The 24,958-nt window shown below is 43.5% G+C and overlaps 1 protein-coding gene and 1 non-coding gene across 4 annotated transcripts; one reads left to right on the top strand and one right to left on the bottom strand.

Annotated features, from left to right (window-relative positions):
* Window positions 1-3,458: 3,458 nt before the first annotated feature.
* LOC121787147 lies at window positions 3,459-21,008 on the bottom strand. Of its 3 annotated transcripts, XR_006047282.1 has the most exons (4): window positions 20,526-21,008; window positions 9,037-11,691; window positions 5,459-8,294; window positions 3,459-4,991 (listed from the first exon to the last, which is right to left on the bottom strand). XR_006047282.1 is itself a non-coding variant. In XM_042185800.1 (3 exons), exons 2-3 carry the CDS (start codon window positions 11,683-11,685, stop codon window positions 6,204-6,206), a joined length of 4,740 nt encoding a protein of 1,579 aa, XP_042041734.1. In that variant the 5' UTR covers window positions 11,686-11,691; window positions 20,526-21,008; the 3' UTR covers window positions 3,459-6,203. The 3 variants fall into 3 exon arrangements, 2 of the variants coding, with proteins under 2 accessions (XP_042041734.1, XP_042041735.1); XM_042185800.1 differs by having other exon boundaries at window positions 3,459-8,294; XM_042185801.1 differs by having other exon boundaries at window positions 3,459-8,003; window positions 20,526-21,007.
* On the top strand, window positions 10,967-11,073 carry LOC121788122. Its single transcript, XR_006047574.1, has one exon. It is a non-coding gene; the product is annotated as a small nucleolar RNA R71 (small nucleolar RNA).
* Window positions 21,009-24,958: the final 3,950 nt, after the last annotated feature.

Raw genomic sequence — 24,958 nt, 5'->3', positions numbered from 1 at the left:
GGCATCAAGCTCTACTCTCAGATCGGCAACCAAAGCAGTTCGGTCTCAGTATTCGACCGAACAAGGAGTTAGTGGACCCATGCAGGATTTCCACAACTTCCAACACACCCACTACCACGTGGCGTCAACTCAGGCCACGATCTTAGGCCATGACCTACACGACATCCACGACTTAGGGTGATGCAAGCCACGATCTTAGTTCAATATATAAATAGAACTAAGATCAGATAGACGGAGGTTGGAAGCTCTCTAGAGATAAAACACCATATAGCAAATAGCAAGTTTGTATTTGTAAGCTGTAGAAAACAGATCAAGCAATACAACTCTGCCCCCTTTTCTTCCCGTGGACGTAGATTTACCTCAGTAAATCGAACCACGTAAATTCTTTGTGCCGTGATCTGTATTTTCCTGCATTTACTAACATCAGAAATTCGCGGATCCATCACTGGCGCCGTCTGTGGGAACCAGAGAACAAAATTTGTGATAAAGCGAATTTTTGACCCTTTTCCACCCCAAAAATGCGTACCAGATCACGTAACACCCGTAACACCGTTCGCGATAACCAGGAGGAAGCTAGTCCAGCTCGCAGGTCTGAAAAACAGCCTCGGGAGACTACCTCCTGTTCTCACGGTGAAGGAACTAGCCGCTCCAAAAGCCGTCACACCGAGTCTTCCCAGCAGCCCGATTTGAACGAGGCTGTCAAGCTGTTTTTGGCTGAAAAGCAGGAGGAATTCTTAACCTTCCTGCAAAAAAGCCAAAAGCAGCCGGAGGCGAAAACGGCGGATTCTCCCTCTCCCTGACTCGTGCTAATTTAGTATTCAAAAGCGTCACCCGCAAGTGTACGAGTTAAGTAGCACGTGGTAAGCTAAATTATCGATCCACGGAGACTAAAAGCCGGTTTGAATACTATGATGTAACTTTGAACACTATCTAGACTAATAAAAGGGGTTTTGGTTTTCTTAACTAAGATCAAAGAACAAATAAGCTAGTAAGACAATTAACTAAGAAAAACAAACAAACAAAGATAGGTTTTCACACAAATTGGGAAAGTATAGGGAAATGGATCCGTTAGAATGGATCAAGGATTTCATCTATGGGTCATGCTCATCTATTGGGCCTCAAATGCGGTTAGGAAAGTCGGGATAATCGGTTAGACCCCCTCTCGGGTGCATCTAACACGTGGGTCAATCTCTAGTGTAGGAGTCTCGTCCATACAATTCGAGATTGACTCCAAAGCACAACGGACCCAAGCCCTCTCTCTAGCTTATGCATCTCTCGATTACATATAATGCACGGAGTTGTTGATTACACATCTATCCTAATCTTGTATTTCTCAATAACATCAATTAGGTACAAGATTTATCTAATTGGTAGCTAAGCAATTAGATATTAAAAGACCAAGGTTCAACAAAACCAACAAAAGAGATAGATACGCATTCAACCATAGATTCAATCCATACAATCCATTCAAACTTCACCAAATCCCTACTAAAAGCTTAGCTACTCATAGTCAAAGCTAACATAAAAGCAAAAACAAGGAAAACAAAGCTACACATAATAGAAATGATACTAGAACTCCCTATGGTGGAATTGATGGTGGGGGGTCTCCTTCCTCCAATCTCTTGGAAATGGGAAGCTCCTTGACTTCAAATCCTCTCAAAACCTTACTTTCTTGCTAAGATTCGTGGTGTGGGAGTTAGGGTTTGGAAATGAGTGAGAACCCTTTTATATCCGGAGTAAGAAAGAGGCAAAGTTGGCAACAGCGACAAATCGCCCGGTCGGGCGATCTGTAAGTCGGAATATGCCCGGTCGGGCGATCTGGGTAAATCGCGATGAGGCTTCAAACGCCCGGTCGGGCGTTTTGTTGGATGAAAAACGCCCGGTCGGGCGAACTTTCTGTTTTCTTCGGCTTGCGCCCGACCGGGCGTTTTTTATATGAAATTCGCCCGGTCGGGCGAACATTCTGTGGTCAGCCCGTTCGCTCCGTTTTGCCCGTTTTAGACCTGTTCTTGCATCAAAACTCCGACAAACTTGTTAACTCTAAAAAAATAGCTGAAAAGTGGGTGAAACATATACTTTATACCTCAAAAGATTCGACAACATGTGTTAATCACCCATCTAAACATCCTAAACTATGAGTTTGTCAACTCCCCCAAACTTAAACATTTGTTAGTCCTCGAACAAGAAGTAAAGAAACAAGACATACAAACTCATGCAAGGATGTGGAGTGTCATCATTGCCTCAATAGAAATAAAATACGACAAGTATCAATGGCCTCGGATGCATGTAAAGTATTATGAAATATAGCTTCAAGTTACTATCATGTACTCAACCTTGCCAATTTGCCCTCTCAAGGAGAAAATGCAATGTGCATTTTAGAAATTTCACTCACTCTCAAAGTATATAAACTCTTGACATAACTCTCAAATCATCAAAACATGCATAGTTTACCATAGGCTTGCTCGAAATTTACACTCTCCTCTACTATGGTGTGATTAAAGATATAAGGTCCGAAAGGTCTTTTCAATAGGTTGTAATGTAGGCTCTTTGGATAGGTGAGACAATTTTCGGCTAAAGTGACTTTAATTCCCAATATCTTGCTCAACTTCACCAACTTTCTTCCCCAATCTAGCTAGTTCTAGGCTTCCCTAGACTCTTCTCATCTACCAACATTCCATTTTTGTTCTTCACCTCTTTTTCAACCTTCACACACCCTTTCCAATAAATGCCAATTATTAACTATTTCTCACTTTCAATTTTCTTTTCTTTTCTCTCTCTTTTTTTTTTTCTATTTCTTTTCTTTCTTTTTCTCCATGCTTTGCATGGTAACATCACTATTCTTTCTTTCTTTTTCTTTTGTTTTTCTACCTCAATAAGCTTCTATTTCATTTGCTAATTCCCCCTTTCAAACTTTCATTTCCTTTTGATTTTTCAAAAATAGAACACAAGAAATCCAACCCCATGGTTTGTCAAAGGAAAGGTTATTGGCTCAAAGTGGGCTAACAAAGATTATTAACATGATAACGGGTAAAAGTAGAATTTGGCTAACAAGGATGGCCTAACGTCCTCCCTTATCTCTATGATCACTATGTAGACTCAAAGAAATCGCGAGCAAGTTCTAGAAACATACGACATGTTTGAGATAAATCACACATTTAGGAACAATATAGGCTCAATTCTCACAAGGTCATTTTGGCAAAAGACAAGGCACCATGTAATTCACTTTAGGCAATTTGAAATGAAAAATCACATGTTCTTTAGCCATATCAACAAGGTTTTCGAAAGTTTTTGCACAAAATCATCATTGGCAACTCCTCCATCATGTCTCACACTCGTTCAAATTTCAATTTTTCTCAACCCTACTATCATCCTAGCCAAGGGAGATAATTCAACACAAAAGGAAACAAGAAAAACAAACCTAAAAAGAAAAACAAAGACACAAACACAAGAGGAACAAGGAAACAAAACCACATAAGTTTACATGCCCACATATCATCATCAAATATCATCAAAAGAATAGGGGTACAGGCCGGGGTATCATCATCAAATAAAGAGGGAGAGAGGTAAAAGAGGGAATCCACTAGACACCCCCCAAACTTATTCCAAGCAAAGCTAGGATAAGTTTGAAAGAGAGTGGATCTCCCATGGACCTTCACTGCGGAGGAGGAGGCGGATGCTGCCACTGGCCACGGAATTCATCGAATCGGGCATTGATGTTGGCCCATTGTGCATTGTTGAAATCAGTGAATTGGGTCCAGTTGGTTTCGAACTGGTCCCATCGCGCTTCATTCTGGACCCAATATTCCTGCTGACGCAACTCCATCCGTGTCAACCTCTCATTGATCGAGCCGTAGTCCTCCTCTTGTCGCTCTTGTCGGCTTCGTGTCCTCTGCGTGCTTGTCCCGGCTTCATCTCCCCCTTGGTAGGTCGGTTGATCCTCACCTTCCTCCTCATTTTCTTCTTCATTCTGCTCGTCCCCCATCTCGATCTCGGGAAAGCCCATGTGGGGCGCTTCATCAACACTCGAGCTCGGGCTCACATCCCTAAATTGCAAGTTCCGCGGATTCACCGCCGTGACTTGTTCGTGGACCGCAGCCTTCATCTTCCAGTTTTCCTTGTGGAAAGGACCGTTCACATAGGTGTTGACGGTGTCCGGGAGGGGGTAATGATCTGCTGCCCTCTGTATCAAATATATCTGCCCTCGTTGGTCCACTCCGACCAGCCTTGTTCTTCTCAGAAAGCCGAAGTCCATCAAGTTGTCACCAATGTCGGCGACCAAGCCCCTCGTCGACACTCCCAGATGGAGTGCAATAGCTGACACAACCGCACCGACACAGAGTGTGCCGATTTTCTTCTTCGAAGCCCTCTCAAGATGTTTGATCATGAAGTGGCCCAAATTCAAGGGAGCCTCCTTGTGCAAAATAGTCCATAACAGGAAGAGCTCGTCTCTCTGCACACTCCCATGCTCATGACGAGCGAAGGGGTAACATACACACGCCTTCTGGAGTAAGCGCAAGGCTGGGTTCCTAATGAGAGAACCCTTTGCCCTGTTGGCGGCGAAGTTGTCATCAACGGTAGTGATGGCCTTCCAGAAGTCATTCGCATTGTGACTGAAGTTAAACGGCTCTCTATACACCTCCCCTGAAAATCCAAAGATCTCCTTGAATTGTGCCATCGTCACTGTGTACTCAGCATTCCTCATACGAAACTTGATGGCAACTATCTCCCTCCTGTTCATGATTACCTCAAGGGTAGACAAGAACTCTAGTGTAAGCCTCTGATAGGAGGGGTTCCTCTGTGCCATGAAGAGCCCATTTAGTTGCCCCTCTTCACATAGCTCATTGAAGCACTGCTCAATGCCCAACCGTCGGATTGTGATAGGGCATGGATATCTAGCTACCCGGTATGGTAGTTGTGAGAGTTCGGCCCATTTCTTCTTCTCTTCGGCATTCAAATTAACTCCAGAGTGGTTGGGCGCCATCGTTCACTACCTAAAAATTGAGAGTATTAGATCAATTCGACAAGAAACCACAAAGATGCATTAATGTAGACACTCTCCCCCAAACATACTCTATACTAAAAGAACTTCTCATTCATACATTTATCGAGACTAGAATCAACCCCCCATTGTGTCACACAATGTCTCTTCCACAACAATAAACCTCAATCATGCTTAACTCAAACATTCCACCAACATGCATCACTTATCTAACATTGCATCTATGTAGACATCAACAAATCAAAGCATGCTAGTTCCCCACACTCAATAACCACAAACCCATGAAGGAAATTGCACAATTCATGCTCAAAGCAACCATTCAAACCAAATTCATCCTCTAACTAGCAATTAGTCAAGAAATCTCCAAACAAACGAAAGACATGCTAGTTTCCAACCCTCGATTCACCAATAATCATCTAAACACCGACATAAGTAAGAGAAGAATGAAAAAAATCATACCTTTCGGGCTTAGAGTGATAGAAAACGGATTTCTCTCCTTTTTGCTTGTTCTTGAGTAAATCAACCGATTAATCGGTTCAACCCTTGAATTAGATGGATTGGGAGGATGGTATGTGTGTGAAATCAGTGTAAGTGGAAGATTTGAAGGTGGAGGGGCGAGAGAGAGTAGAGAGGAACGAGAGAGAAATGGGGGTAGGGTTTTGAAAGTGTAAAAACTGACCTGGTTTGCGTCTTTAAATCGCGCGAAGAAATCGCCCGGTCGGGCGATTTGCACTTTCAAAATCGCCCGGTCGGGCGAACTTTCTGGACAATCCCGATTTCATCAAACGCCCGGTCGGGCGATTTGCACTTTGCAAAACGCCCGGTCGGGCGAACTTGATTTCTGGAAACGCCCGGTCGGGCGATTTGCACTTTGCAAAACGCCCGGTCGGGCAAACTTTCTGGACAATCTCGATTTCTGTAAACGCCCGGTCGGGCGATTTGCACTTTGCAAAACGCCCGGTCGGGCGAACTTTCTGGATTCCAAGTCCATTTCGCCATTTCGCCATTTCTCCAGTTTTTTTGTCCGCTTTTCACCCATCAAAGCCTATCTCCTGTTCCACTTAAAACACACAAAACACACCAAAAACAAGAACAAAATAAAAACACACCAAAAACACAAAAGCTATAAATTTTACCTACTAGGGGTTGCCTCCCCCATAGCGCAATTGTTTAACGTCATTTGCCCGACGCTTTGCAAGCTCCACTACTCAATCAAGGCAACCACAAAGACCTCGTCTTGTTGCTCCTTGGTAAAGAACCTCTTGAGATTTTGACCATTTGCCTTGAACGTGCTTCCATCGGGTCCTTTGAGCTCCATTGTGCCATTGCTCATGACCTCCTTGATAGTGAAGGGTCCCGACCACTTAGATTTTAGCTTGCCCGGAAAGAGTCTCAACTTGTGGTTGAAAAGCAACACGGCATCCCCCTTGTGGAATTCACGCCTCTCAATCATCTTGTCGTGATACGTCTTCATCCTCTCCTTGTAGATTGAGGAATTAGCATAAGCTTCATTCCTAAATTCATCAAGTAAATTGAGGTGAAGCTTCCTTTCCTTGCCGGCCTTGGTGAAGTCCATGTTCATTTGCCTCACCGCCCAATATGATGAGTGCTTCAATTCAACCGGGAGATGGCATGATTTCCCAAAGACCAATTGATAAGGTGACATCCCGATTGGCGTCTTGTAAGCCGTCCTATACGCCCATAGAGCATCGTCAAGCTTGAGAGCCCAATCTCTACGGTTAGCATTGACACTCTTTTGCAATATTTGTTTGATCTCTCTATTGGCCAACTCGGTTTGACCATTAGCTTGTGGATGATAAGGAGTTGTCACCCGATGCTTCACTCCATGCCTTGCTAAGACCGCCTCTAGCCACCTATTGCGAAAATGAGACCCTCCATCACTTATGATAGCCCGAGGTGCGCCGAATCGCGTGAATATGTTCTTTTGAACGAATTTAATCACCACCTTTGAATCATTAGTTTGGGTAGGAATGGCTTCCACCCACCTTGATACATAGTCAACGGCTAGTAGAATGTATTGGAACCCACTAGATGGAGGAAAGGGCCCCATGAAGTCAATGCCCCACACATCAAACAACTCGACTTCAACAATTGTCGTCAATGGCATCTCCTTCTTCTTAGAAACACCCCCCATTCTCTGGCACTCGTTGCATCTTCTCACGTAGTCCTGGCAGTCTTTGGTGATGGTTGGCCAAAATAGACCACTTTGGAGCACTTTCATAGCAGTCCGGTTAGCTCCAAAATGCCCCCCACTAGGTGCGGTGTGGCAATGCATAATAACGGACTCCCACTCCTCTTGAGGGACACATCTTCTAATCACCATGTCGGCACATCTTCTAAAAAGACAAGGCTCGTCCCAAAAATAGAACTTCACGTCGTGGAAGAACTTCTTCTTTTGATAGTCCTCAAGTCCTTCGGGAATCACCTTAGCAACAAGATAGTTCACAATATTGGCATACCATGCCACTTGACCCTTGGCCACATAAAACAAATGCTCATCCGGGAATTCTTCATTGATGACCAACTTCAATTTTTCCTCTTCACTAGCATGCTCCAATCTTGAGAGATGATCCGCCACCACATTCTCACACCCTTTTCTATCTCGGATCTCCAAATCAAATTCTTGAAGGAGCAAGATCCACCTTATAAGCCTTGGTTTTGCATCTTGCTTAACAAATAGATGGCGGATGGCGGCATGGTCAGTAAAGACAATAGTTTTGGCCCCAATAAGGTAAGGGCGGAACTTGTCAAAAGAGTAGACCACCGCAAGCATTTCCTTCTCGGTAGTGGTGTAGTTAGCTTGAGCCGAATCCAATGTCCTACTAGCATAATATATCACCCGGAATATCTTGTCTCTCTTTTGTCCCAAAGCCGAGCCTACCGCCACATCACTTGCATCACACATGATCTCGAAAGGTTGAGACCAATCGGGGGAGATCAAGATTGGGGCACTCACCAACGCCGCCTTGAGCTTCTCAAATGCCTGCGCACATTCAAGAGTGAAATCAAATTTTACATCTTTAGCTAGTAAATGGCAAAGGGGTCTAGCAATATGTGAAAAATCTTTGATGAAACGCCTATAGAACCCCGCATGGCCTAGGAAGCTCCTCACGGCCTTCTCACTACAAGGATGTGGCAATTGCTCAATGGCAACTATCTTGGCTCTATCCACTTCAAGTCCTCCGGCTGAAATTTTGTGTCCCAACACGATCCCATCACGGACCATAAAATGACATTTCTCCCAATTGAGTACTAGATTGGTCTCCTCACATCTCTGCAAAACTTTGGTTAGATTATCCAAGCAACTATCAAATGTCATACCAAAAACAGAGAAGTCATCCATGAAAACCTCCATAATATTCTCAACCATATCATGAAAAATGGACATCATACATCTCTGAAAAGTAGCCGGGGCATTACAAAGCCCAAAAGACATTCTCCTAAATGCATAGACACCATAAGGACACACAAAAGCCGTCTTATGTTGATCCTCGGGAGCTATCAAAATTTGGTTATATCCCGAATAACCGTCGAGAAAACAATAATACTCATGTCCGGCTAACCTATCCAACATTTGATCAATAAATGGAAGGGGGAAGTGATCTTTCCTAGTGGCCAAATTTAAAGCGCGATAATCAATGCAAACTCTCCACCCGGACACCACTCTAGTAGCTATCAACTCATCATTTTTCCCTTTCACCACAGTGGTGCCCCCCCTTTTTAGACACCACTTGAGTAGGACTCACCCACTCACTGTCGGATATAGCATATATCATACCGGCATCTAACCATTTCAACACTTCTTTTCTAACCACATCTTGCATAATAGGGTTTAGTCGCCTTTGGTTTTGTACCTTAGGCTTATACCCCTCGTCTAAATGAATTCTATGCATGCAAACGGTTGGGCTTATTCCCTTAATGTCCGATATGGACCACCCAATGGCTCTCTTATGCTTCCTAAGAACTCTCAACAATTTATCCAACTCGAAACTAGAGAGAGAAGATGATACAATTACCGGAAAAGTGTCATTCCCTCCAAGAAAGGCATATCGCAAGTGTAGTGGAAGTGGCTTCAACTCAAGCTTCTTGTTTTCCCCATCTTTATTGCTATCTTCACTTCCACTCCTAAGAGGTAGAAATTGTGGACGAAGTGATCTAGGGATTTCTTTAGCCGAGTCCAAAGCACCTACAAATTCCAACAACTCGGGGTTAGCATCCAAAACATCAAAAGGATGAGAAGAATACATGGAATGAGAAATGCATCTCTCTAATTGATCATCCAAGTAAGAGGTCGGTGCCACTCCTCCAACACACTCATCCATCACGGTCACAACATTGCAATGTTGTAGGCTTCCTCCCGGTTCCGCATCATGCCTCTTTAAGGCCTCATATATCGAAAATGTCACGCTCTCATCATTGAGGCGAAGTGTAAGTTCCCCTTTTGAAACATCGATCATGGCCTTCCCGGTGGCAAGGAACGGTCTTCCCAAAATAAGAGGTACAATTCTATCCTCTTCCATGTCCAACACCACGAAGTCAACGGGGAATATGAACTCATTCACCCTCACCAATATATCTTCTGCTATGCCCGAGGGATATGCCACCGATCTATCCGCCATTTGCAAAGTAATGCTAGTCGATCTCAATTTACCAATATTCAACTTGTTGAAGAAGGACAATGGCATAAGATTAATGCTAGCCCCTAGATCGCACAAGGCATTCCCCACAAAGCAATTTCCAATAGTGCACTCAATAGTGAAGCTTCCCGGATCTTGCATTTTGGCCGGCAACTTCCTTTGAATAATTGCACTGCAACTCTCCGTCAAGTTGACCGTCTCATAGTGCCCCCATTTCCTTTTTTGTGATACCACATCCTTGAGGAACTTTGCATAACTTGGCATTTGTTGAAGTGCTTCAACAAGAGGGATGTTAATTTGAACTTTCCTAAAGATATCCAAAAATCTTGAAAATTGTTCATCCTTCTTTTTCTTTTGCATCATTTGAGGGAAAGGAAGTTTAACTTCCGTGGGCTTAGGAGGAACTATTGTCTCGGCTTGATCTTTTGGTGGGCTCTTCGTTGATGCCTCCACTTCTATTGTCTCTTCTTCTTCGGGTTGCACAATAGCTTCCTTTTCGGGCATAGGGGGGCTCTTATAGCTTGTTCCACTCCTCAAATTGATAGCCTTGCAATCCTTTGGGTTAGGAATGGTGTTGCTTGGGAATTGCCCCGGTTGATGAAGTTGGCCCACGGCTTGGGCAATTTGACTCATTTGATGCTCCAAAGCCCCCATTCTCGTGGTGACCTCCACTACCGCCGTCTCAACCTTATCAATTCTCTTAGTAGATTGTGTCATGATTCCATCGGTCTTCTCCATTAGAGCTTTTAGAAGCTCATGGGTGACATCATCACTTGAAGGTTTAGAATTGGTGGGCACATTAGCGGCCCCACTTGTCGACCCACTAGGTGTAGGGAAACGAGGTGGTGGAGGTGGTTGGATAGCATTGTTTGGATTGCCATAAGAAAGGTTTGGATGTGCATTGAAGGGTGAGCGATAGCCTTGGTAATTACCACCCCCATTGTTAGGGCGATAGTTGTAGAAGTTCCTTTGATTCCCTCCTTGATGCACATAATTGACATCTTCCACGGTATGTAAAGGCTCTCCCATAGGTGCCACTCCCAAACTAAGGCCATCCACCTTTTGATTCAACAACATCATTTGTTGGTTGAGAAGATTGAATGCATCCGAATCCACAACCGAAGCCACCGGCATTGAACTATCTCGGCCCGAGCTCCAACCCTTGCTAGTATAGGCAAGCCTTTGAAGCATCTTCTTGCACTCCTCGACCCCCTTGTCCAAGAATGAACCCCCCGAACCAAAGTCTAATTGACTCTTGATAAACTCCGAGCATCCATTGTAGAAGAGGCTCACTTGATGGCCCGGAGATAACCCATGGTTGGGGCATTTCTTTAGCAAGGCGTTGAATCTCTCCCAAGCCTCGAACATAGACTCTTGGCCCTTCATTTTAAAGTGGGAGATCTCTGCTTGGAGGTTGAGAGTGGAGCTTAGAGGGAAGAATCGATCCAAAAACTTTTGGGCTAAGTCGTCCCAACTTGTAACCGAGCCCGGCTCAAGGTTATCAAACCAATCTCTAGCATATCCCGACAATGAGAATGGAAATAGCCTAAGTTTGATTGTATCGTCGGGAACCCCATTAAGCTTAGTTGTATTGGCAATCTCTAAGAATTTAGATAAGTGCCTATTAGGATCCTCCGTGGGCCTTCCCGAGAAAACACGTTGCTCCACAAATTGAATCAATCCTGTCTTCAACTCAAAATTGTTGGCATTCACCCTTGTATCATAGGGTGGATGTGGGATATTGACGTTCCCAAATGCGTCTCTAACCGGAGCCTCTCGCCTCCTTTCCTCCTCTCTTTCCCTTCTCATCTCCGCCATTTCTTGTTGTAGTTGGAGAATGATTTGGTCTTGATTTAATGGAGGTGGAGGTGGAGGGGGAATTCCCTCATTGTTCCCATGTGGATTTTCCATTGGCTCAACTTGATGTTGAGCTCTTGCTCTTCTCCTTCGTCCTCCTCTTCTTCTATTGGCGGCTTCTATCTCTAAATTAATCGGCTCAAGGGGTAAACGACTTGAGCGCGTGAGCATAAAAACCTACACAACACAAGAGAGGAAACAAAGTCAAAATAGAGCTAAACTAGAAAACTAAACTAAATAATTAAAGCAAGTAAAATATCTAAACTAGTATTCTCTATCTTTTCACAATATCAAACACAAAAGCAAATTTAGTCCCCGGCAACGGCGCCAAAAACTTGATGCACTATTTATTAGCACTAAAAATACCTGCAAGCATACAGGGTAGATCTAGTATAGCTAAAGGTCAGTACCGGATATCGAACACGGGGAATAAGATTGCAACTGGCTATCATATACTAAGCGTCATATACTATTTAGAGACACGGAGAATTTTGTTTTTGATTTTATAAACTTGACATAAATATGAACAAATATAAAAATAAAATAAAATAGACAAAGCAGGCTAAAGAATGTAGAGTTTTAGGATACGACTACTACGACCTAGTGATGATTGATCTCACAAAACCTTTACCTATAAGTGTCTCCAGGATTATTAGGAAAGTCGTGATTCTAAGATAAGCCCTCTCTCGAGTGCACTTATCCAGTAGATTAGACTCTAACTATCAAAGTCTCCTTCCAATAGATTAGATTCTAACTCCTTATGGTTCCTAAGACTCAAGCCCTCACAAAGGGTCCCCTCTCTCGAGTGCAGATAAACCTATGTGTTGTACTCGTTCCTTTTACCACGTAAAACTAGCTATCTCTCGATTAATCTAGTTAACGAACATAGTTCTAAAGTTGGCCAGACAAAAGAACAATAAAAGCACAAGAACAAGCAAAATAATCACAAGAGCTAGGAAAAGGTTCAATTCAATCAATCAAAACATATTCATAATAATTTTCACCAAACAAATCTACAAATGATGTTTAACTACTCATAGACAAGTAGTAAAAACAAGAATAATAGCACTAGATATGAAAGAAATCGATAGAACCCAAGGTTGAATCTTCAATCTTCAATCGTTTCTTGCCTGGATCTGCAGAGCTCCGCTCCAATGGAAGATGGATGAGTTATGTGTGAGAGATGGAGTGGAAGAATGTGTAGAGGGAGGAGGATTGGGGCTCTGAGATGTGGGAGACGAAAACCCTCGGTCTCTTTTATACCCGGGGTGGAAATACAGACGTAAAGCCTCGCAGAACACATCGCCCGGTCGGGCGATTTTAAGTCGCCAAAACGCCCGGTCGGGCGAACTTTCTGGAGTTCGCGACTAAAACGCCCGGTCGGGCGTTTTCCCCATAACAATCGCCCGGTCGGGCGTTTTCTCTGGAATCCTCCAAAAGCATTGTCTTCGTCTTCGAAAGGGCTTCGCGTGAGTATCTTGCACGCCCCCATCGGAGTCCGGATGAGAGAGTTATGGCTATTATACGAAAGTCGCGCATTGAAGCGCAGATGACTTGAATAATATAGTGGGCGATTCTTCCTTCAAGCTCGTTTTCAAGTCATTTTCACCTGTTTTAGCTCCAAACACTCGACAAACTCGTCAAAACACTAATTAGTGTATGTGTGGATAAAAACCTAAATTAAACACCTTAAATCATCAAAATCACCATCTCATTACCCACAACACCATCCTAAATTATGAGTTTGTCACTCCCTCCATACGAGACAGTCACTACCGCAGTAGTGTCAGGTCTTCCAGGAGAAAGAATCCTCGGTACCGGAATCACAGGAGAACTCCATCTCCTCCATACCGAAGAAATGTCGGGTTCGCCATGTACGGAGCATTGAGGACTCCGTTCTCGGACGATATCACCCGAACTCCCCTTCCACAAAACTACCGAACTCCGTCGATGACTTATGACGGATTGGTGGATCCTCATGACTTCCTGGGACGCTATCAGTATAATATGGCAAACCAGGGTCTCAATGAGGTCCATATGTGCAAGCTGTTCCCCGAGCTGCTCATCGGGAACGCCAGAAGGTGGTTCGACAGCCTTCCTCAAGGCAGCATTAGATCCTACCGAGATCTAATGGATGCCTTCCACAGGAGGTTCTTTCAGAAAGCGGAAGCCCGGATTACTTCGGCTCAGCTGCTTTCTATACGTCAAAGTCGCGACGAAAAGATCAGCGACTTCATGACGAGATTCCACAAGGAATGCCTACAAGTAGATGATCTCAACGATCTACTTGTTATTTCGGCATTCCAAAATGGAATCCTGCCCGGAGCTCTCTACAGAAAGCTCGTGGAATGCAGTCCGCAAACAGCTCAAGAGATGTGGGACATTGCGGACCAGTTCTCCCGAGCCGATGAGGCAGACCGTCGAAAACGGTCTTTAGACAGCTCATCTAGAGGAGACGAAAAGAAGCCCGATCATAGCGATCAGAGGCTTCCTCGCCGAACACCTTCCCCACCAAAGGAGGGATAGCGGTCATCCGAGGTGATCGAAAAAGAGCAAGTGTGTTCGCAGATTGCGCTTAAAAGTGCCGAGCAATCAGTTCGGCACCATCAAGCATAGCAATCACAGCAGCCGGGGTCAGAGGCAGGCGAAATGACCGAAGTCACACCGGAGCCGAACTCAATGGTGTACGGCATTGAAGCCGTGATTCCGGTTTAGATCGGCATACCCAGTCCCCGAACTCAATTTCTCCTCAGAAATGAATGGTGACGGACTGAGAGCCGAACTAGATCTTACCGAAGAAAGAAGAGAATTGGCCTGCATAAAAGCAGCCAAGTACAAGGAGCAAGTAGCCCGGTATTACAACCAAAGGGTGAAGAAGCTGCAATTTCAAGTGGGAGATCTCGTCTTGAGAAACAACGAAGTAAGCCGAGCAGAAAAGCTGGGCAAACTCGAACCCACATGGGAAGGTCCATATCGGGTGTCAGAAGTCCTCGGCAAAGGGTCTTACAAATTGACTCACGTGTCAGGAGCACAAGTACCCTGAACATGGTACGTTTCCAACCTCAAAAAGTTTCATTTGTAAGAGACAGTCCGGTCAGTCAGTCTTGAGTTCTGTTCGGTCAATGTGCTTTCTTTGGTTTGCTTGGTCTTTGTTTGTCTCTGTGCGTTTTCTCTGTGCGTTTTGTCTGTCTATGTGCGTGTCGTCTCTTACAAATGTTACTGAGGTATCTTGTTCTTCGAAGGCTGATCCCCTTCTTAGAACATATACAAGCTAAACGATTGTGAGTCAAAGCTTCTAAAGAGGATACAAGACCACAATTCAGCTTAAACAAGCAGTTCGTCTGAAACGAGCTGCAACAAGCCCACGATTGTGAGTCAAAGCTTCTGAAGAGGATACAAGACCACAATTCAGCTTAAACAAGCAGTTCGTCTGAAACGAGCTGCAACAAGCCAACGATTGTGAGTCAAAGCTTCTAAAGAGGATACAAGACCACGATTCAGCTTAAACAAGCAGTTCGTCTGAAACGAGCTGCAACAAGCCAACGATTGTGAGTCAAAGCTTCTAAAGAGGATACAAGACCACAATTCAGCTTTAACAAGCACTTCGTCTGAAACGAACTGCAATAAGGGAAAGTCCGATCCACGCGATAAACCTCGCCGAATTAGGACGACCAAGTTCGGTCAAAGCAGTTTACCTCATAAGACCGAGGACGACCGTGTCTAGTCAAAGAGGTTTACTGCATAAGACCACTTCGGTTAACTGGGAAAGTCCGATCCACGCGATAAAACTCGCCGAATTAGGACAAGGGAAAGTTCGATCCCGGCGACAAAAATCGCCAAATTAGAACACAAGACGAGTCCGGTCAAAGATGTTTATTTCATCAGACCCAAGACGAGTCCGGTCAAAGATGTTTATTTCATCAGACCAAAGACGAGTCCGGTCAAAGATGTTTTATTTCATCAGACCAAAGACGAGTCCGGTCAAAGATGTTTATTTCATCAGACCAAAGACGAGTCCGGTCAAAGATGTTTATTTCATCAGACCAAAGACGAGTCCGGTCAAAGATGTTTTATTTCATCAGACCAAAGACGAGTCCGGTCAAAGATGTTTATTTCATCAGACCAAAGACGAGTCCGGTCAAAGATGTTTATTTCATCAGACCAAGGACCAAGTCCGGTCAAAGAAGTTTACTTCATAAGACCGAGGACAAGTACGATGAAATTTTTCGCTAAGCTGTAAATACAGTGTTAGAAGCGAAAACAAAATTTCATTTTTCAAATCTTGTTCGGCATACAACTTAGCTACCCTACAAAATGGCGTTACGCTATTACAAAGGACTATTCTACTGTCCAGGGTTGCTGAAGTTAAGCCACCTATCTGCAAAATCCTCTGGAAGCCGAGTTCGGTTGTTCCGAGCAGATGAAGAATAAGCAGGTCGACGAGATGCTATCCTCGACCCAACGCCTCTTCCCCGAGCCCGAGAAGTCCTAACACCTCGGCGATGAAGAGTCTCTGCAATAAGCATCTGCTGATCTTGCTCGCTCATAGTCACAACTCCTCGGCGAATTTCAGTCCGTCCCTGTCTTGACGATTCCGGTTGCTCCTGAGCCCGTTCTCGTCTTGACGTTTCCGGCTGTTCCGGAGTTCGTTGTTGGCTGGGAGTAGGATTTTGAACAAGGGAACCAGAGGTTTGATCTGGAGTGCGAGCATCTGTTGGCGCGATATGCCGAAGGAATCTTTCTATGGAGGGGCGCCGAGAAAGAACAATGTTGTACCGAGAAGCCCAACGCCGCAGTGATGTCACAACTTGTTGGCAAGCCGGGCTCTCCAGCACATTGTTCATACGGAGTACATGATATTCCTCCCACAGTTCGTCAACTCGACTCTGAACATCTGATATGGTCATTCCCCCGCGCACACGGATGTAATCCTCATATGCAGTCCTCTCAGCAATGGCCGTATTCAGCTCGGCCTCCAGATCTTTCTTATCGGACTCTAAGTCCTTGATATCGGCCTCCAGCTTCACTAAACGAGCCAGAAGCTCGTCATTCTTCGTCTGATCGGCTATAGCTCTTCTCTCAGCTTCGTCCAAAGCCGAAGAGTACAGCCGTTTCCAGTGAAGTATCTCCATCTCCTTGGGTACAAAGCAGCTATATTAGTTCGGCAGCTTGATGCACTATTTATTAGCACTAAAAATACCTGCAAGCATACAGGGTAGATCTAGTATAGCTAAAGGTCAGTACCGGATATCGAACACGGGGAATAAGATTGCAACTGGCTATCATATACTAAGCGTCATATACTATTTAGAGACACGGAGAATTTTGTTTTTGATTTTATAAACTTGACATAAATATGAACAAATATAAAAATAAAATAAAATAGACAAAGCAGGCTAAAGAATGTAGAGTTTTAGGATACGACTACTACGACCTAGTGATGATTGATCTCACAAAACCTTTACCTATAAGTGTCTCCAGGATTATTAGGAAAGTCGTGATTCTAAGATAAGCCCTCTCTCGAGTGCACTTATCCAGTAGATTAGACTCTAACTATCAAAGTCTCCTTCCAATAGATTAGATTCTAACTCCTTATGGTTCCTAAGACTCAAGCCCTCACAAAGGGTCCCCTCTCTCGAGTGCAGATAAACCTATGTGTTGTACTCGTTCCTTTTACCACGTAAAACTAGCTATCTCTCGATTAATCTAGTTAACGAACATAGTTCTAAAGTTGGCCAGACAAAAGAACAATAAAAGCACAAGAACAAGCAAAATAATCACAAGAGCTAGGAAAAGGTTCAATTCAATCAATCAAAACATATTCATAATAATTTTCACCAAACAAATCTACAAATGATGTTTAACTACTCATAGACAAGTAGTAAAAACAAGAATAATAGCACTAGATATGAAAGAAATCGATAGAACCCAAGGTTGAATCTTCAATCTTCAATCGTTTCTTGCCTGGATCTGCAGAGCTCCGCTCCAATGGAAGATGGATGAGTTATGTGTGAGAGATGGAGTGGAAGAATGTGTAGAGGGAGGAGGATTGGGGCTCTGAGATGTGGGAGACGAAAACCCTCGGTCTCTTTTATACCCGGGGTGGAAATACAGACGTAAAGCCTCGCAGAACACATCGCCCGGTCGGGCGATTTTAAGTCGCCAAAACGCCCGGTCGGGCGAACTTTCTGGAGTTCGCGACTAAAACGCCCGGTCGGGCGTTTTCCCCATAACAATCGCCCGGTCGGGCGTTTTCTCTGGAATCCTCCAAAAGCATTGTCTTCGTCTTCGAAAGGGCTTCGCGTGAGTATCTTGCACGCCCCCATCGGAGTCCGGATGAGAGAGTTATGGCTATTATACGAAAGTCGCGCATTGAAGCGCGGATGACTTGAATAATATAGTGGGCGATTCTTCCTTCAAGCTCGTTTTCAAGTCATTTTCACCTGTTTTAGCTCCAAACACTCGACAAACTCGTCAAAACACTAATTAGTGTATGTGTGGATAAAAACCTAAATTAAACACCTTAAATCATCAAAATCACCATCTCATTACCCACAACACCATCCTAAATTATGAGTTTGTCAACTCCCCCAAACTTGCATATTTGTTTGTCCTCAAACAAAACAAGAGAAAAACTAATAAAGAAACACGGATGCTAAGAACTAGACTTCATAGTTGCCTCAAAAATTGTAACAAGAAATAAAGAGTTTGACAAGAATACAAATCAAATCAAGCAAAGCTTATTAGTGCATTTTCATTACTAGCTCGTTGATCACCTTGAAGTACATGCGCTCACAAGTGTTTAGAAGTGTGTTTATCACTCACTCACAAAGTGTATATTGGAAAAAGTATATGCTCTCAGATCATGCAACATGCAAAGTTTACCATAGGCTTGCTCGAAGTCTAATTTCTCCTCTACTTTATGCGATTAAAATCAAAAATCCGAAAGGTCTTTATTTAAGGTTATAATGTAGGCTTTTTGGTAAGGTGAGGAATTATGGCTAAAAAGTGACTAAACCCAAACATAGCAAAAGTGATCAATTTCTACTACATCAAACTTAGCACCCCACCAACAATTCACATCTCAGTAAATTCTAGACTTTGTCTAAATTTCTTCTCACTTCCCAAATTCCTTTGATTTTTTTTTTTTACTTTTTTCTTTCTTTTGCACATCCTCTTTTTTTTTCTGTGCACGACCAATTATCTTATTCAAACCACAGATGTCTATGCACGTTTCACAAGTAAGCACACTACTTTTCTTTCTACCTTATCTCTCCGACTCTTTTCACTAGATATGAACTAACTTTCTTCAAGAGTGTATGAATATTCCCCTTTATTTAGCTTTCAAAGAAAAAGGCTTTAAAGGCTCAAAATGGCTAGCTAGGAAAAATATTTTGAGTAAGGTCAATAATTTGGATATATAAAGTAGCTAAGAAGGATGGCCTAACGTCCTCTTTTATCATTTAAACACATTGCAGACTTAAGCAGACTAGGAGCAAGTTCTAGAAACAAATACATGAATACAGATAAATCACACAAGGAAGAAATCTATGGCTCAAGTCTCACAAGGTGTATGCAAGATTCAAGGCAAACAAGCAATTCATTATTTATGCACATTTTCACTAAACCTTCAAATCAATGCATCAAGTCAACTCAATCAACACAAACATTTAATCGTAGGCAACTCGGTCTGATGTTCCTAAACGTGAGTATTTCTAAATTTTCTTTGTTATGCTCATGACAAGATTCACCCCGGGATTATTAAAAAAAAAAAAAAAAATAATAACAAAAACAAGCAAAAACAACTAAACTCACGGTCCACCACTTAATCCCCCCAAACTTATTCAAAATTAAATTAAGAATAAGTTTGTAAAGTCGGTATGGACATGAGTAAACTAAGAAAACACATTAAACTAAAACAAAAAAGAGAAAAATGATACCGATGTTGGGTTGCCTCCCAACAAGCGCTTGGTTAACGTCTTTAGCTTGACGTTCTTTGAAGCTCAAAAGTTAACCCCCATTCTCGGGATTTCCTTTGGGATGCCTTTTGTGCAGGAGCGGAGGGTAATCCATTATTGTGCTCCGTGCTCTCCTCAAATAGCAACCCTTGTAAAAACAGATAAAGAGAAAAAATCACAATAAAACTATGCAAGATATTAAACTCTAAATTAGTATTATCAACCGTTCTACAATATCAGCTTAATGCAATAATATTCCCCGGCAACGGCGCCAAAAACTTGACTCGTGCTAATTTAGTATTCAAAAGCGTCACCCGCAAGTGTACGAGTTAAGTAGCACGTGGTAAGCTAAATTATCGATCCACGGAGACTAAAAGCCGGTTTGAATACTATGATGTAACTTTGAACACTATCTAGACTAATAAAAGGGGTTTTGGTTTTCTTAACTAAGATCAAAGAACAAATAAGCTAGTAAGACAATTAACTAAGAAAAACAAACAAACAAAGATAGGTTTTCACACAAATTGGGAAAGTATAGGGAAATGGATCCGTTAGAATGGATCAAGGATTTCATCTATGGGTCATGCTCATCTATTGGGCCTCAAATGCGGTTAGGAAAGTCGGGATAATCGGTTAGACCCCCTCTCGGGTGCATCTAACACGTGGGTCAATCTCTAGTGTAGGAGTCTCGTCCATACAATTCGAGATTGACTCCAAAGCACAACGGACCCAAGCCCTCTCTCTAGCTTATGCATCTCTCGATTACATATAATGCACGGAGTTGTTGATTACACATCTATCCTAATCTTGTATTTCTCAATAACATCAATTAGGTACAAGATTTATCTAATTGGTAGCTAAGCAATTAGATATTAAAAGACCAAGGTTCAACAAAACCAACAAAAGAGATAGATACGCATTCAACCATAGATTCAATCCATACAATCCATTCAAACTTCACCAAATCCCTACTAAAAGCTTAGCTACTCATAGTCAAAGCTAACATAAAAGCAAAAACAAGGAAAACAAAGCTACACATAATAGAAATGATACTAGAACTCCCTATGGTGGAATTGATGGTGGGGGGTCTCCTTCCTCCAATCTCTTGGAAATGGGAAGCTCCTTGACTTCAAATCCTCTCAAAACCTTACTTTCTTGCTAAGATTCGTGGTGTGGGAGTTAGGGTTTGGAAATGAGTGAGAACCCTTTTATATCCGGAGTAAGAAAGAGGCAAAGTTGGCAACAGCGACAAATCGCCCGGTCGGGCGATCTGTAAGTCGGAATATGCCCGGTCGGGCGATCTGGGTAAATCGCGATGAGGCTTCAAACGCCCGGTCGGGCGTTTTGTTGGATGAAAAACGCCCGGTCGGGCGAACTTTCTGTTTTCTTCGGCTTGCGCCCGACCGGGCGTTTTTTATATGAAATTCGCCCGGTCGGGCGAACATTCTGTGGTCAGCCCGTTCGCTCCGTTTTGCCCGTTTTAGACCTGTTCTTGCATCAAAACTCCGACAAACTTGTTAACTCTAAAAAAATAGCTGAAAAGTGGGTGAAACATATACTTTATACCTCAAAAGATTCGACAACATGTGTTAATCACCCATCTAAACATCCTAAACTATGAGTTTGTCACAGCTGTACCGAGCAGATAGTAAAATACAACAGGAATAAAGGCGAGTACGAAAAGCTATACGAAGACAAGTGTAGAGAATTTTTCATTCACAAGGAAAATTTTTTACACTAGGGCTTCAAGGCCATTTTACAAGGAAGAAACTAGACTAAGAGAAGAGAGACGAAATCATACTCCGCCAGCTTCGTCTCCGGCTCCTCGGTCTGGTACAGCTTCTTTCTCCTGGGCTACCTCAGCCTCAGCCTCGCCTCCTGCCGGCCTCGCCTCCGCCTCCTGATCGGCTTCCTTCTCCGGATGCCCGGCCTGATCGACTTCGGCCTCCCGCTCCAGCGGCTCGGCCTCACCCTCTCCGTTGTAAGTCGAAGCGGGTGAAACGGGTCCCACGGAGGCAAAGATAGCCTCCAGGTTCTCGTCCCGATCAGCTCGACAACTCCGGACTCGGTCTGCAGAAAGCAGGACCGAGGACGAAGCGAGCTCCTCAAGGAGCGGCAGATTCTGAAGCCGAGCTGCTATCTCTCGGCTGTACAGAGGTAGCACGACGTCGGCCCCCTGCTCGCCCTTATCGGTAATTAGCCTTACCAGACTACCGACAAAAGCCGAGAACTGGCTGCTCAAAAAGAGTTTCTCCGTGTAAACACGGAGAGCCTCCCCCTGGGCGACCACGGCGGCAGCATCACTCCGTTTCGTCTGCTCTCGCTGGATGACGAGCTGGTTTTTGGCAAACTGAGCTTCATCCTGGGCCGAAATCCTAGCAGCTCTGGCCTTCTCAAAGTTAGCCTCAGCCTGTTCGGCCCGATGACAAGCAGCCGCCAACTTCCTCTGCATCTCAGCATAGTCATTGGACGCTTTGGAGAGCTCGACGGCGACGAGCTTGGAGAGCATATCGTTCCTCTGAAAATGGATAAAGAAAAAAGTCAACAAAGGGGCCACAAAAAATACAGGAAAAAAGCAAGACCATAAAGTCAAGAAGAGAATTCACCTCGGCAAAGTCCGTGGGCCATAAAAACGGCTCACAGATATGTTCCGAAGGAGGCGCCAAGACCACGTCCTTTTCTGGCGCTCTCGGGGGCTTCTGGGCCCTCCCCTTCCCCTCTGCCGAAGTCGACTCCGGCTTCTTCGGATCCGAAGAGGTTTTTTGCCTTTTCGGAGTCCTCTCGGCATCAGACGCCGAGCTGGTGGTTTTCGGCCTCTCCGGCTCCTGGGACTCCGAAGATTTTCGGGTAGCCTTGTTCAGCATGAACACTGCCAAAAAGCAAGAAAACAAGGTTAGTTTTCTTCGTTAAAGCAGTAGAGCATAAAGATAAAGAGAAATCCTCACCCTCGGCCTCTTCGTCCGAAGACGAGATATTGAACACGAGGTCGCCCTTGACGAGCTCAGTTTCCGAATACTGTTTCCTAATCATAGGAATCTTATTGAGCTCGCCCTCGAGCTCGGCCAACGGTTCTAACCGAGGATGGGGAATCACGGACTTCGGCCTTCTCCAAGGAAAGCCCGGAGCCGAAGTCCTATTATAAAAAAAGAAACGGTTTTGCCATTTCGGCCACTTGGTTTTGCAGAAGGCCCTAAAAGGCTGTAAGGGGATCAAGTAAAACCAAGATCCTTTCCTTTTAAACTGGAAAAAATTAAGGATTGCCCTCAGAGACAGATCCTTATCTAGCCTACGCAGTTCGGCAGCAAAAGCCGATAAGTGCCTCCAAGAGTTCGGAGTCACCTGACCTAAAGGGAGTTGAAAAAAATCAAGAAGCTCTACAAAAGGTGGGGGAAGAGGAAAACGAAGCCCGCATTCTAAGCAGGCTTCGTAAACGGTGGCATAACCCTCCGGCGGGTCGTTAGCCCTATGATCATCGTCGGGAACCACCGCTTTCCCCCCAGGAAAAGAGTATTTTTCATGAAGGGATATCACAGTATCCTTACTCAAGATACTGTGAAAATACTCTACGGTCTTCTCCCCGGATTCTTTCCGGCTAGAAGACCCCTTACCCCCTTTTCCACCGCTACCAGACTCAGACGAAGAAGAAGCAGACATGGTCCTTACTCTTTGCAAAATCTGAGGAAATCTTTGAAAGCGGAAGGAAATTTTTCACGCAAAAGATAGAGAGTGCAGAAGAAGCCAATAGCAAAGGTGTTCGAATGATGAAGAAAGGCGATATTTATCAGATTTGGAAAAGATTTCAAATCGTCGCACCGTTTCATATCCCACCTTTTCAGGATTCAACGGCCGGATTTTACTGTCGCATTTAATGCCGCATTTAATGCAGTCACGCGCAGGGCACGTCCCCTGACTTCAGCCTCCCCCGTACCCTTTTCCAAAATGCCGAAGTGACTCACTTCGCCGAAGTGATTCACTTCGCTTTTCGGGGGGGGTAGTGATGGGGTGCGTACTAAACAAGCCCAACAGCAATGACGGCCCATCAGCCCGAAGCCCAAGGAAGAGTATGAGTTCGGCATTACCAAAGAGTTCGGAGGAGTTCGGCATTACCAAAGAGTTCGGCCTCAGCCTACAGCTCGGTAAAAGCCAACCAATCAAGCTCTGCTCTCAGGTCGGCATCAAGCTCTACTCTCAGATCGGCAACCAAAGCAGTTCGGTCTCAGTATTCGACCGAACAAGGAGTTAGTGGACCCATGCAGGATTTCCACAACTTCCAACACACCCACTACCACGTGGCGTCAACTCAGGCCACGATCTTAGGCCATGACCTACACGACATCCACGACTTAGGGTGATGCAAGCCACGATCTTAGTTCAATATATAAATAGAACTAAGATCAGATAGACGGAGGTTGGAAGCTCTCTAGAGATAAAACACCATATAGCAAATAGCAAGTTTGTATTTGTAAGCTGTAGAAAACAGATCAAGCAATACAACTCTGCCCCCTTTTCTTCCCGTGGACGTAGATTTACCTCAGTAAATCGAACCACGTAAATTCTTTGTGCCGTGATCTGTATTTTCCTGCATTTACTAACATCAGAAATTCGCGGATCCATCACACCCATTAATGTCATTTAAAGCTAGTTACTATCCTTTTCATCTCCAAACAATTTAATTAATTTGCCTTTTGATATTCTAAATAAACGTATTGCCTTCGACTTTGTTAAATGAGATGTTTCCTTTCAGCATGAGATTTCAGAAAATGGTGTTTAGTTAGTTAAATAGTACATGAGAGGGAGCTTGCGTAAGATTTGTGCCCAAACGAAATACATGAGTTCTATGTATGTGAATGTGACATATATATGGAATTGAAGTAGACATGGTTATGATTTTGGTAATTGTGAATGAGTATTGTGGATAGGTTGTGTTATATTCTACATGTCTATAAAGTAGCGATCTATTTGATTATTTTGGTCCGTCCATAGTGTCTCATTCTATTTTTTTATATGAATTACTCTTTCACAAAAATCACAATTCTAACTTACATCAATTAAATAATTCAGTTATTATGCTAATTCGTTATTAAAATTTAATTGACTAATATGGATTCAAAATCTTAACAATATTTCCTTGATATTTTCAAGGAAAGAATAAATAATCATGAATCGTATTATTTGAAAGCATAATTTTAGAAATTATAATTCCCAATATAGTTTCTTGACAAATAAATGGCCACATTAATGCCTGGGGTCAATCATTCCAAGGAAAAGAAAAGAAAATAAAAGAAAATAAAAGAAAATAGACTTTTAGAATTGGTATTGACTTACCTATATCTTGAGTGGTAGTAATGTTTTTAGTAGTGTCAATTCTCATACCTATCCTTGTAAACTTTTGAGTGCTTAAGTATTTAAATTTTACTTAATTTTCTTGAGTTAAATTACTACTATTTATTAAAAATATACTACCTCCATCTCACAATAGAAATCAC

This window comes from Salvia splendens, chromosome 22 (assembly GCF_004379255.2).
Source record: "Salvia splendens isolate huo1 chromosome 22, SspV2, whole genome shotgun sequence".
In the NCBI taxonomy this organism is placed as follows: domain Eukaryota; kingdom Viridiplantae; phylum Streptophyta; class Magnoliopsida; order Lamiales; family Lamiaceae; genus Salvia; species Salvia splendens.
Note: the sequence above shows the minus strand (reverse complement) of the source record. Positions and strands in the feature narration are given on the sequence as shown.

Bases quoted from the DNA above. Each gene is read 5' to 3' on its own strand.
- LOC121787147 (XM_042185800.1), bottom strand. From the start codon at position 11,685: ATGCTCACGCGCTCAAGTCGTTTACCCCTTGAGCCGATTAATTTAGAG. The intron at 8,295-9,036 runs GTAATTGTATCA...AAAGTTTTGCAG, and splicing joins GAGGGAATGACACTTTTCCG to AGATGTGAGGAGACCAATCT.